This window comes from Nycticebus coucang, chromosome 4, assembly GCF_027406575.1.
Source record: "Nycticebus coucang isolate mNycCou1 chromosome 4, mNycCou1.pri, whole genome shotgun sequence".
Taxonomy (NCBI): domain Eukaryota; kingdom Metazoa; phylum Chordata; class Mammalia; order Primates; family Lorisidae; genus Nycticebus; species Nycticebus coucang.
Genome location: NC_069783.1, coordinates 16,515,271 through 16,527,735, shown reverse-complemented (window position 1 = coordinate 16,527,735; position 12,465 = coordinate 16,515,271). Strand labels below are relative to the sequence as shown.

General features: G+C 41.1%; 1 protein-coding gene across 1 annotated transcript in view; it reads right to left on the bottom strand.

Annotated features, from left to right (window-relative positions):
• The window catches only part of LOC128584266 (uncharacterized), a 58,761-nt gene extending 48,842 nt beyond the window's left edge, over positions 1-9,919 (bottom strand). Inside the window, exon 1 of the mRNA XM_053589312.1 lies at positions 9,866-9,919. Within this exon, the coding sequence (XP_053445287.1) occupies positions 9,866-9,919 (54 nt within the window). The remainder of the gene's footprint in view (positions 1-9,865) is intronic.
• Positions 9,920-12,465: the final 2,546 nt, after the last annotated feature.

Below are 12,465 nucleotides of genomic sequence, written 5' to 3'. Positions count from 1 at the left end.
ATACTTCTGCATTTCATATGAAACCAGAAAGAAATTCTATATTGCCAAGGCAATTTTTAGTAAAAAACCAAAGCCAGATGCATCACCCTACCAGACTTTAGACTATATTACAAGTCCACAGTGATCAAAACAGCATGGTAGTTGCACGAAAATACTGACATAGACATTTGGGAGTGAAACGAAAACCAAGAGATGAAACCTTGGTTTCATCAAGAGATGAAGTGTCTTAAGCCATGTTATCTTTGATAAACCAAAAAAAAAAAGCATACACTGGGGAAAAGAATTCCTACTCAATAAATGGTGCTGAGAGAACTGGATAACCACATGTAAAGACTGAAACTTGACCCACACCTTTCACCACTTACAAAAATTGATTCAAGATTTATAAAAAATTTAAATCTAAGGCATGAAATGATAAAAATCCTAGAAGAATGTGTGGGAAAAACACTTGAAGATATCAGTCTGGGGAAAGATTTTATGAAGAAAACTTCAGTGACAATTGCAACAACAAAAATAAAAAAATTGGACTTAATTAAACTGAAAAGCTTCCGAACAATAATCAAAGCAAACAGACAGCCTTCAGAATGGGAAATGATGTTTGTACATTACAAATCTGACAAAGATTTGATAACTTAGATCTATAGAGAACTCAAATTAATCAACAAAAAAGAGCAAACAATCCTATGTATCACTGAAGAAGAGATATGAAGAGAATCTTCTCTGAAGAAGACAAATAAATGGCTAACAAACATACAATAAAATGCTCATTGACCCTAAGCATCAGAGAAATGCAAACAAAAACCACCCTGAGATATCACCTAGCCCCAGTAAGATTAGCTCACATCACAAAGTCCCAAGTTTGCAGATGCTGACATAGATGTGGAGAGAGAGGAAGACTTCTATATTGTTGGTGGGACTGCCAACTAATATGGCCCCTTTGGAAAGAAGTAAGGAGAATCATGAAAGAACTCAAATTTTGCCTCAAATTTAACATCACAATCCCACTACTATTCATCTACCCAGTAGGAAAAAAATCATTTTATCATGAAGACATTTGCACTAGATTGTTTATCACAGCTCAATTTACAATCACCAAGATGTGGAAACAACCTAAATGCCCAATCCTCAGGAAGGGATTAACAAACTATAATATATGCATACCCTGGAATACTATTCAGCCATAAAAAGATGGAGACTTTACATCTTTTGTATTAACCTGGATGGAGTTGAAACACATTCTTCCTAATAAAGAATCACAAGAATGGAAAAGCAAATATCCAATGTACTCAATACCAATATGAATCCAGTAGACGATCTAATTCACCCTATGTAGGAGAAAAACCTTATTTTAATTCAAGTTGAGAGGAGAGGGAAAGAAAGAAGGGGCGGGGGGTTGGGTACACATACACAGACATATACACTAATATGTCTAATAGGATAGTACTTTAATAATAAAAATTGAAATAACTGGTAAATAAATAATATGAGATAAATTTTAGAGTTATTTTTCTAGTCATCAAAATGATGGGAAAAGGCTGTATTAAAATCGAGTAAATGAAAATCCTATGATTTTGCCCACATAAATACATAGCACAGGAGGGTAATTGGGGGAATTCATGGAGCTGCCACTAGAGGGAGTGCTAACCATGGGTTGGGCATCAGCTCAGCGGCATCTGGAGCGTGCTGGGGGTCTCAAGGGCGCAAAAACAGCAAAAAAGAGAAAATGATGAGATAGCAGCGGGCGGAACGGAAATGAGAAAGGCAATTCCATAAGGAATTATCAAAGGTATCTCTCCCCCTGGAGAGACAAGCTTCTTGCCACCCTCCTCATCCAGCTTCTTAGAGCCCTTGGTGAAGATGATTCTTGTGATTGGGCCCTCATGTGCCATGGGTGACCGGTTCTACTTACTTAGAACAATTGTTCTGTCTGTGATTTTTCCTCAACCAACTAATTTTCTTTCCCATACATGGCCATCACGCAATGAATAACAGGAGAATCCCTGGATAATGAAGTGTGTACTGAGAGGGACTCCGCTAAACTACGCATGTTTTTCTAAAAATAGCAAGTTAGAATTTTGTAGCTGCATTGAGTCCACCAGAAAAATTATGTGTGCATAGGACCACCGCTGAAAGGGGAAAATAATGGCATGTAGAGTTGGATATAGTCCACAGGGGACTGCAAGGGAAAAACTAAGAATTGGGAACTTACATCATTCTCTGATAGCTAAAAACAGCCTTAAGTATTAGGGAGCCACATAAAAATTGCATTTAAATACCAATGTTACCTTTAACTGTCAGAGCATGTGCAAATTATTTTACCTCTCGTGTAGCCTTTTTTTTTTTTTTTTCCTCCTCTATAAAAATATTTCCCAGGGCCTAAGAATTAGAAAAGGTGTATACAGGGCTAGGGGCAACTATGATTGCTTTAACCCATGATCATCTAAATTGAGGAGCAGCCGTGTCTGCTGGGAGCGAAGCTGCAGTCCTAGACGTTCTGACTATGGTGAGAGGGCAGGTTCAGCCCGGGAGAGGCTGAGACAGAAGCCGTTTAAGACCACATACCTAACCTCTGGTCTCCAATCTGGGGTTACCCACAACAAAGCTGTATTTTGAGCTCTCCTTGGTAATTTTAGTTACTGAAGAGTTTGATGAGGAAGAGACAAGTGCTATAGATTAATTCTTCTCAGAAAAATCACCATTGCCCAGCATTCGTCCCAGAGTCTGACAGAAGTTAACACTAATTGTGTATAAACTGGAAAAAGCCACCAATGTGTGAATTAGAGGTAGGGAAATGGCTGTTGCAAAGCTTTTATAGAACCCCAAACTTATCAAGAAGTAATATTTATGTGCTACAGTAACTTCACGTGTTAATGACAACTGACAGTAATTGAAGTGATTTTTCAAATTCTTAAATAACCTTATTGAGTTTCAAATGCTTACAAAAAACTGTTCCTGATTTAACAGATTGTTCATGCATCTCTGTTGTCTTCAGTTTCGGGTGGGTCCGGTTAGTAGGGTAAAGATGGCAAGGAGAGGAAAGTTTCTGAGACATTCCCACTGCCCCTCGGCAGCCGAGAGAGATGCTGATAACAAGACAGGGAAGAGCCGTGGTGTAGAAGCTGTTCTCAGTTATCAAGAATGGCTCAGATTATATTTTCTATGAGCTAATAATAAGGATGAAAATTGTGAGATACTTTTAGAAAAGGTTTTTGTCGCAGTTGAGATTATTTTTTAAAAACTAGTGCTTAGCATGTTAAATTTTTGCTTTCCGGAATATCCATTTCTGGAGAATACTTTTATCTGTTATTGTTCCCATAAAAGAAGCCACAGATGTTACGCTAACATGTATGAGCCGAGTTGGATATTTTGTTTAACTTTAATAGTTTCATATATCACCAAATGGAATCTCACTCATCAGAGTGAACTGTATTCAACACAATTCATTTTAAAAGAAAAGAAGTTGTGGTTGTCTTTACAATGTCACTATTGTTTTAATTAACATTTTAATTTAAGTTGGCACATTGGGCACATGGAATTCAATTCTATTTCCTGCAGCCTGGGGGTTCTTGAACTAATAAGAAAAATCAAATGTATTTAATGCGGACAGAATTAAAAACTTGTTAGGAGTAAGATTTTCTAAGGGGATTTTGGCAAATTTAAAATAATTTGGGTTTTCTTTCTCATATATATTGAATGCATATATAGGAAATGTTTGTTCATTTCATAAATATATGTTGAGTAAACAATAGCAAGAGGTATCTCCAAAAAGAGTTGAGCAACATTAAAATTGATATGAAATGTAATATAAAAATATAAAACATAATGATATTCATCTTTGCTGTCCACCTAGTCTGACTACACCAGCCACTTTACGAGAAATGTTACACCAAGTACTAATGGAGGCAGTTCTCCATGGTCAAATCAGTTGGAGAAACAGGACGTTAAGCAGAATTAGGGCTTTTTAGCACATTTAGTGAGTTAATACAAGTTGAAAAGCAGAAAGGAGGGCATAGTATGTGTGCGGCATTTCTCAATCTTGGGAGACCAGGGAACATTTTTCCTGGATGAGCGTACTTTGGGACCAGAGTCTGGCAGACAACACAGTTGGAAATCACGCTGTACAGTTTAGCACGCTGGTGAAGTCACCGTCTTCACCCAGAGAGCCACATGGTAACACTAGATGATGAGACGAAGAACCAAGTAACTCCAGTAAGGCAGACAAGGTACAAACATTCTACGATAAAGACAAAGTTCTGAGTCCAACTTTCAGCAACATTTATTAAACATAAATTTTAACGAACTCAGTTGATATTAAGTATGGATTATATATGTCTTTATTAAACTACCACTGACTCTCCACCAAGCATTCTACAAATATTAACCTTGAAAAAGCTCACAAAGAAGAAGCTATTTTCTTTACTTTTTCTGAAACTGATATCTAGAGAATGAAGGTGTGCTGACTAGTCTTAGCCATCTCCTCTGTGCAATACCTGGTATTTGGTACTGGGTCTGCCTGACTCCAGAGCTGAAGCTCTATCCACTCCTACCTTTCAAAAATCTAGTGTGTTTCCTCTAAATGATTCTTGCATAATTGAATATTAGTTTGAGCAATAGGAAAGGAGGAAAATACTGAGCAATAATACTAAACCATTCAGACACGACCATGATAAAAGTCCTTTGCACTAAGCTTAATATTTAACTATAACATAATAGCAAAAGAAATCTTTAAGGTCTGTTTTTCAAGAAAATACCAAGACTAGGAAAAAATGAAGTCCATAATACTGACGTAGACATAATCAGCTTATAGGAGAAAGAAAAGAGTAAAATGCAGATATCAATGAGAGCCTAGATCTATGTCCAATCACCTTTCCAAATCTTGATCAATTTCTTCTAGCATTTTTTACTTCTTAGTGTATTTGCTATTTTGGAATACCAGCATGAATATTTGAGTTTGAAATACATCTATTTTTTCAGCTTATTCTCAAGTAGAATAATTCATGAGATAACCTCACATATAGATTTCAAGCGTCCATTATGCCTGCTAGCATCTATTAGGTCAGAATTTCAATAACTTTGTTCATCAGGAGATTGTAAATCTAAATGTTAATTTGCTAAACCACTTAACATCTACGCTTCACTTTCTAGGAAGCTTCCAGACCCTGTTTTGGTTGATTAGGTTCACTGTGGGAGAAGGGAGAAAGAATGTGGGTTTTGGGCGTGGAGAGATAGATGGTATTTCAGAAGTCTGTGCTGAATGAGAACCACAAATGTCCACTCAAAACTAAATTTCTAATATGTTTAGAGCTACTACAGAGGGATTATTAAAGAGCTACCCTAGGAATGTATAAACTTCTAACAAATAATAATAATATAATGAGGCCACAATTTCTGGTTCAATGTTTAACACACACGGGCAGGCACATAAAATCCTCTTTAAGATGTCACATGTTAATTTTTCTACCGTAGCCAAGAATACTTTTATAGTTTTCCAAGTAGCATAAATATTGATACCTAAAAACAAAACCAACACTAAACTCTTCTAAAAAAGAAAAATTCTAAAACGAATCGATCTACAATCAATAGCTTTCAGCTCAATCCTTTTACATAACCAGGACAGGTTATTGTTGAAAGGCAGGGGAGATTTTTAAAAATAAATTTAGCATGAAAATTTGCTAAGATAACAAATTACCATACTCTCTAGAAACTTCACTGACTATTAACATTCTAGCCTTGATTCAGGGGAGAAAAATGCATTGCTGCTGCTTTCGAGACACCTGTGTCTGCACTCAGTGAACTACATTAGGCGCTTGAAATCTGCTCATGTGATCTTGGAGAAAGGACATTGTTTTTTCCTTTACTCCAAATGTAAGTATTAACATAAACTTGTTGTAAACTTGAGCTAGGGGCGTTATACGGGTCTTCTGGGGCTCCATTACTGTCCAAATCCCTTACACTCAGCTTCACTTGGAGAAATTTACAGTCCCAGCTTCAACCAATGGGTGGCATTATGTGCAGAGGAAAAGTCAGCCAGGAAAATGCAAGCATGTTTTCTCCTGCTCTGTTTATCTGGGGGATTAGGAAATACTCAAGTTATTGCAAAAAAGCATGCTCCCAGGCTGCCCTTCAACTTTACTTCTTCTAGAAGCTTCCTCTTCCTTCTTGAAATCTTTGTCCCTTCTCTAAAATTCATAGGTGTCTTTTTTCACAAGACTCACTATTGATTTATTCTCGAAACATTTCATGGGTATTTCTTGTGCCCTCCAGGTTTCACCAGACGTTCAAAGCCACAGCTTTTGTCTCCTCAACCTGAGTCCTCCCTGCCACCCAGCAATCCTGGGTACACAGGAGTCCCTGATGGCTGCTTCCGGCTTGATATCTACCTGCAGTTCCCTGTCACAGAGGGTGTCCTCCCACATCTGCAATTCCCCACACCCACGTACATAAACAGAGGCCCTCTAGCCTCTAGAAGAAGGTGTGTTCCCTTCATTGTTTTAAATAGGACCAAAGTCAGAGTTTGGAGGCATCTGTGACATGTCAGTTTTATTTGTCGCATAGGTCATGGGGTGTGTTTCACGTGATTTTAGTGTAAGCACAGGTGTCTGTGTACACACAAACACACACATACACTCATAACTTTTAGCATTTTCGACTCCTCATGTCTAGAGAGCATGTCCACTCTGCCTTGGTAACCAGGTCCTGGTTTTCATTTCAAAGGAGAACGTCTTAGAGAGATACTAATCCAGGATTGTGTTTTTCCCCCTGTATAGCATGTAGTGTTTGGAAATCTTTGCTCCCAACTCCTCATTCATGCTTGTGATACCCACCAACTGTGAGGGCAGCCCACACTTCACTTGTGGGCTCCATTCCAGCCAGGAGCTAACTCACCATACCCTTTCTGTTTCTTAGTAATGGAAGAGAAATTAATCACTTGCTTGAAATAACCAACAGAGAGGGCCACAAGTCATCTGAATGACAGTGTTCTGGTTCTGAGAAATAATAAATCTGACCCAAATAAAGAGCAGGAATTAGAGATCCAGATGTCACCTGCCATTAGAACCTTAGGCCTCTGAAATCCCTTTTCTTGGATGCACTTCAAGGATCAAGGGTTGGGCCCTCCAATGACTATCCAACTAAGGATATGAAAGGGAAACGAGAAAGCACAGCACAGGCAGTCTGAAGCCCCACAAGTTGGAACTCATCTCTCCTGGTGCATTCAGTACCCTGCCATAATATTTATACAGAGCTTGCTATGTTCCAGGCATTGTTTCAAGTGTTTCACATATTTTAACTCATCCAGACCTCAGACTAAGTCTAGGAGAAAGGTGGCATTCCATTTGAGAGAACTGGGGCACAGAAAATTGAAGCCACTTACCAGAGGTTCATGGCAGAGGTGCTGGCCAACCACTGCTCTGTTAGTAGGTAAAATATTTATTTCCATGAGGCCTGGAGGGGAGAAAGCTGGTCAGTAATCTCCATCCGGATCTAATGGCATTGCAACCACATCATGAAGTGAAACAGTAGATAGTAGAATTATGTATTTCTAATGTCTTTCATCGTCCAAGACAAAGACCTTTCTTAGGGTATTCTTGGAAAATAACGAGGCCCCTGCCCAGTTGTGGAGGCAGAAATGCTGACTTGTATAGCATGAGGGCTCCTGACTGGCCAGCGTGAAGGATTAGCCACTTTCCTGATCAGCCAAAAAACCAGGACAGGACATGAAAATGAGAAGGTCCAGCCTCTCTCACAGACCTTGCTCTCCCTCCACTCCCAGCAGCCTGTGCTGCCCTAGAAGGGACTGGCCCAGAGGACTCCCATCCTCTCCCTTCCATTCCATGCATGTGAACAAATCCCAATTAGGGTCCAAGGTCCATGTGTTAGCAGTGCTGGGTTTTTCTCTGTTCACATGGCATCAGAATCCTCCTAGCAGTCCATGAAATAAAATGATCAATTATCATGGAAACATCTCTTACTTCCTCTCTGTTCACAACCAAAATGTCATAAGAAAGTCCATCCCCTAACTATCCCTTTAACTCTTACACTCTTTCTATCTCCACGGCCTCTGCCCCAGTATAGTCCTCACTATCTCTCACCCACATTCTTGTGACAGCTCTCTACCTGCCTCCAGCTTCAGGTCAGCCCTCTAGGCTGCCACCTGGACAGTTTCAGGTGGCCACTCTAAAATGAAAGTCTCTCTGTGTCACTCCAGAGACATAAAAAATGCATTAACATAGCTTATCAGACCTTTAAATTAGTAAACTATATGCTGACATTTGTGGAGTTTGCAAACCATTTTCCTATGTACTTTCTCACTTGGTTCTCCCAAGAACATGGTGGCCCCTCACAAGCCCTGCACCCACTCCCTACAGAGTTCTAGACCCCTGTACCCACTCCCTACGGTGTTCTAGAGCCCTGTACCCACTCCCTACGGTGTTCTAGAGCCCTGTACCCACTCCCTACGGTGTTTCTAGAGTCCTGTACCCACTCCCTATGGTGTTCTAGAGCCCTGTACCCACTCCCTACGGTGTTCTAGAGCCCTGTACCCACTCCCTACGGTGTTCTAGAGCCCAGTACCCACTCCCTACGGTGTTCTAGAGCCCTGTACCCACTCCCTACGGTGTTCTAGAGCCCTGTACCCACTCCCTATGGTGTTCTAGAGCCCTGTACCCACTCCCTATGGTGTTCTAGAGCCCTGTACCCACTCCCTACGGTGTTCTAGAGCCCTGTACCCACTTCCTATGGTGTTCTAGAGCCCTGTACCCACTCCCTACGGTGTTCTAGAGCCCTGTACCCACTCCCTACGGTGTTCTAGACCCCTGTACCCACTTCCTATGGTGTTCATGAGTCCTGTACCCACTCCCTACGGTGTTCTAGAGTCATGTACCCACTCCCTACGGTGTTCTAGACCCCTGTACCCACTCCCTACAGTGTTCTAGAGCCCTGTACCCACTCCCTACGGTGTTCTAGACCCCTGTACCCACTCCCTACGGTGTTCTAGAGCCCTGTACCCACTCCCTACGGTGTTCTAGAGCCCTGTACCCACTCCCTACGGTGTTCCAGAGCCCTGTACCCACTCCCTACGGTGTTCTAGAGCCCTGTACCCACTCCCTACGGTGTTCTAGAGCCCTGTACCCACACCCTTCGGTGTTCTAGAGCCCTGTACCCACACCCTTCGGTGTTCTAGATGCCTCAGCTACACCAAGCTACTCGCCATTTCCCCTGCTGGCCTGGTCTTTGAGCATGTTCCTTTGCATATACTGGGTTGTTTTTTGTTTGTTTGTTTTTTAATTCTAGAGTGCCCTTTTCTATATTCTCCATCTTGTGAAAAATGTGATTGTTTTCCCTTCTCTTCTTTCCTTCTATCCTTTGTTTAAATCAACAGCTAACAGGGTCCAGCCTCCTTTTATCCCCCATCAAAGCGTCCTCCAACCCTGTGCCCAGGGGCTGTGAAACTACGTGCTGAGGACCCCATTTGACTCACAGCCTGTTTCTCTAAAGCTTTGTTGGAACTCAGCCACACCCCATCACGTGCTATTGTCTGTGGCTGCTTTCACACTACACCAGCTGAGTTGAATATAAGTGTGGCCCAAAAAGCCTAAAATATTTAATATCTAGGCCTTTACATAAAACATTTGACAACCCCTGCTCTAATTTCTGCATAAGGTCAAACGGCTGCCCTAGGATGTCCAGGGCATGGGGTCATACTATGACCCTGTGTCCCAGTTCTGGTTCTAGGACAGCAGTCTGACAAGCAGATTATTCCATATATTCCTTTTATGAGATTGGGCTGGCAGAATGATCCTGACTCCCTGGTTATAGTTGACTTCCACTGATATGAGACAAAGGATGAGTTCAGGCTCTGACTTACCATTGGTCCACGTTCTGGCTTGAGCCCCATGTGCTGCCCATGCACTGCCCTCATGCAGCCGCCATGGCACCTCCTATGGTCCACAATACCCAAGAGAAGTGGAGCTGCAGTGAGCAACCTTTACCCTCATTCCCGCCACTGCACTTCCTGAGCCTCGTATTCAGAGGAGTACTCCCACTCCAACCATAGTCTCTGTACCTATGCCAGGTGGTCCTCTGTGGGCAGCCATCCTTGCTCCTTCTGAGGGCTTTCCAGACTGGGGCTCTCCACTGTCACCTTCAGTCAATGTCCCTTCTTCCTCTGACTGATGTAGCAGCATCATGTTCTCCCGGTTGGTCCTGGTTGGTCTCCCAAACCAGGCAGGATAAGAGATGGTAATTCCTTGGAAGAATAGGAACATCATTTCTACTCTACCTGCTATGTCCTTTCCAGTGGGGGAAGGCAAGAGGACACTCCACACTGTAAGAGATTGTATTCTAGGAAAGGCAGTAACTGAGACATGGTTGGAAATTGTATCATCCTACCTGTGTGCAGTAAGACTCCAAACAGCAAATTTAACATGACCAAAAACAAATTGTCATCGTATTATTTGTTCCACATTCTCCAAGGGAGACTCACATTGGTGACCACCATAAACAGCGCACTGTACCAACCTTTGAGGGAGTCACTGAGATCCAGTTGTCAGGCACAGAACAGTGGATGGACAAGATGGCATCATGAGCAATGACGGAGCCAGCATTAAATCAGTGGTGTAAGAAAACTGCAGAAAGAAGAAGTTCTATACTTATCCTGGTCATCTTTTTCTCCTGGTTAGATGACATGAAAGTAGCCTGGAATGGAAAACTGGACAAAGAACTTGAAGAGCTAGCTCCTGGACTGGAACAGAAGTAGACAGAGCATGAAAAGAATGAAGAATCTTTAAAAGCATTGGCTGGACAGTAACAACTATGTAAGTACCTCTTCTCTGCCCATCATTCAGTTTTCTTCAACAAATCACTGGGCCTAGCATGGGCCCATTAATTTTTAATATAATTTTAATCAAATTGATTATATAGGCAGGGGCCTCAAGAAATTATTTGTATCTACACAGTCTGAAGCAATCCTCTGACCAAGGGAATGTCATACTTGGATAGATCAGGGTTAAGTTAAATGTCCTAAACCCAAGCCAGGCGGGTGGAGTCAGCTGCATTTCAATCACATAGACTGGCAGTGGGAAAGGAGAGGTTTCTCAAAAGAAAATTAAGCTATTATTTCCAGCACTGGGAAAACAGATCCAGCACAGCCTAAAATCAATAGATGTTCACCCACTCCTTGGATGTAGGTTACTGGCATTTCTCTCCTACAAGAGACACCTAAAGAATGGAAAAGTTGGGCCATATTTTTCCAAGCAAATCAGTCTTATAGCCAAGACACAGGACTGCCCTAAATCCCCAAAATTAACTCTATGCAACTAGCTGGTATCATCTGCCCTTGGCAAAGACTGATTAAATCCAATACGTTGGATCTGACGACGGTTTGGCATCAGAAGACTTGGAGTAATGCTGGCTCTTTCATTAAGTTGTGTTATTAAAAACTTAACCTCTCTGAATCTGCTTCGTTAGGTATAAACTTTGAGATAGTAATAATGCCCTTGAGAATCGACATTAGAATCAAAAGATAGTACACATAAAGTACAAAAGCCTGGTACGCCATTAATAATTATGTAAAAAATAAAGGACTTAGTGTTTAACATTTTACTTTATTTATTTTTAACAGGGTCTAAAATAGCATATTCTATGTGCCAGGCACTGTTCCAAATTTTCCACAAATATTAACTCATTTGATAAGGTAGTGTATCCTCGTTTTATAACGAAACTAAGGCCCTGAGATTTTTAGTGACTCAAGGTCACGAGCTAATGAGTGGGGTCCCAGAATTCAACCCCAGGCGGTCAGGTTCCATTGTAACTAAATTCTTCTGCCTCTCAGGAAAAGGGAATTGTTATTATCACTCAATAAGTGGTAGCATTTTATTGCCATTATTATTATAAATGAAGAAACTGAAATCTAGAGGCACCAAAATAGAAGTGAAGCTAAAAATAAACCTGAGGTCTAAAGCTTCCCAGTCCACTGCCCTTTGAATCTGCCGCACCATTTCCTACCGAGAGAAGAATTACATAAAAGAGAAGCAGACAGACCGTGTATCTTCTGACAAATGCAAACTTTTACGCAATACATCAGGTAATACTACTGGGGAGAAAAAGATTTATTTTTCTTCCCATAATAGACTTTAATTGTATGTAAAGCAGAAAAAGAAAATGAATGAACCTTTCCTTGTTTCTAGATGCGTATAAGAAATACTACTCACGTTCAAACATTCCCTGGGTGTGGGAATCAGTGTGCCAAGTTACAAAAACAGTGGGATCGTGATTCCATTCATCAAGCACATTTGTGACCCCAATGGGCTTCGGTGTCTGTGGAGGATTGAAGAATGTCCTGTGGAGAAGACACTGCGCTTTGGGAAGTTAGTGTCTGTCCTCAGATCTCTAGGGAGTTGAGTTTTAACAGTGTATCTCCCTCCTTGAGATTGAACGGAAACAGTTATTAATATAAGCTGTGGGCAA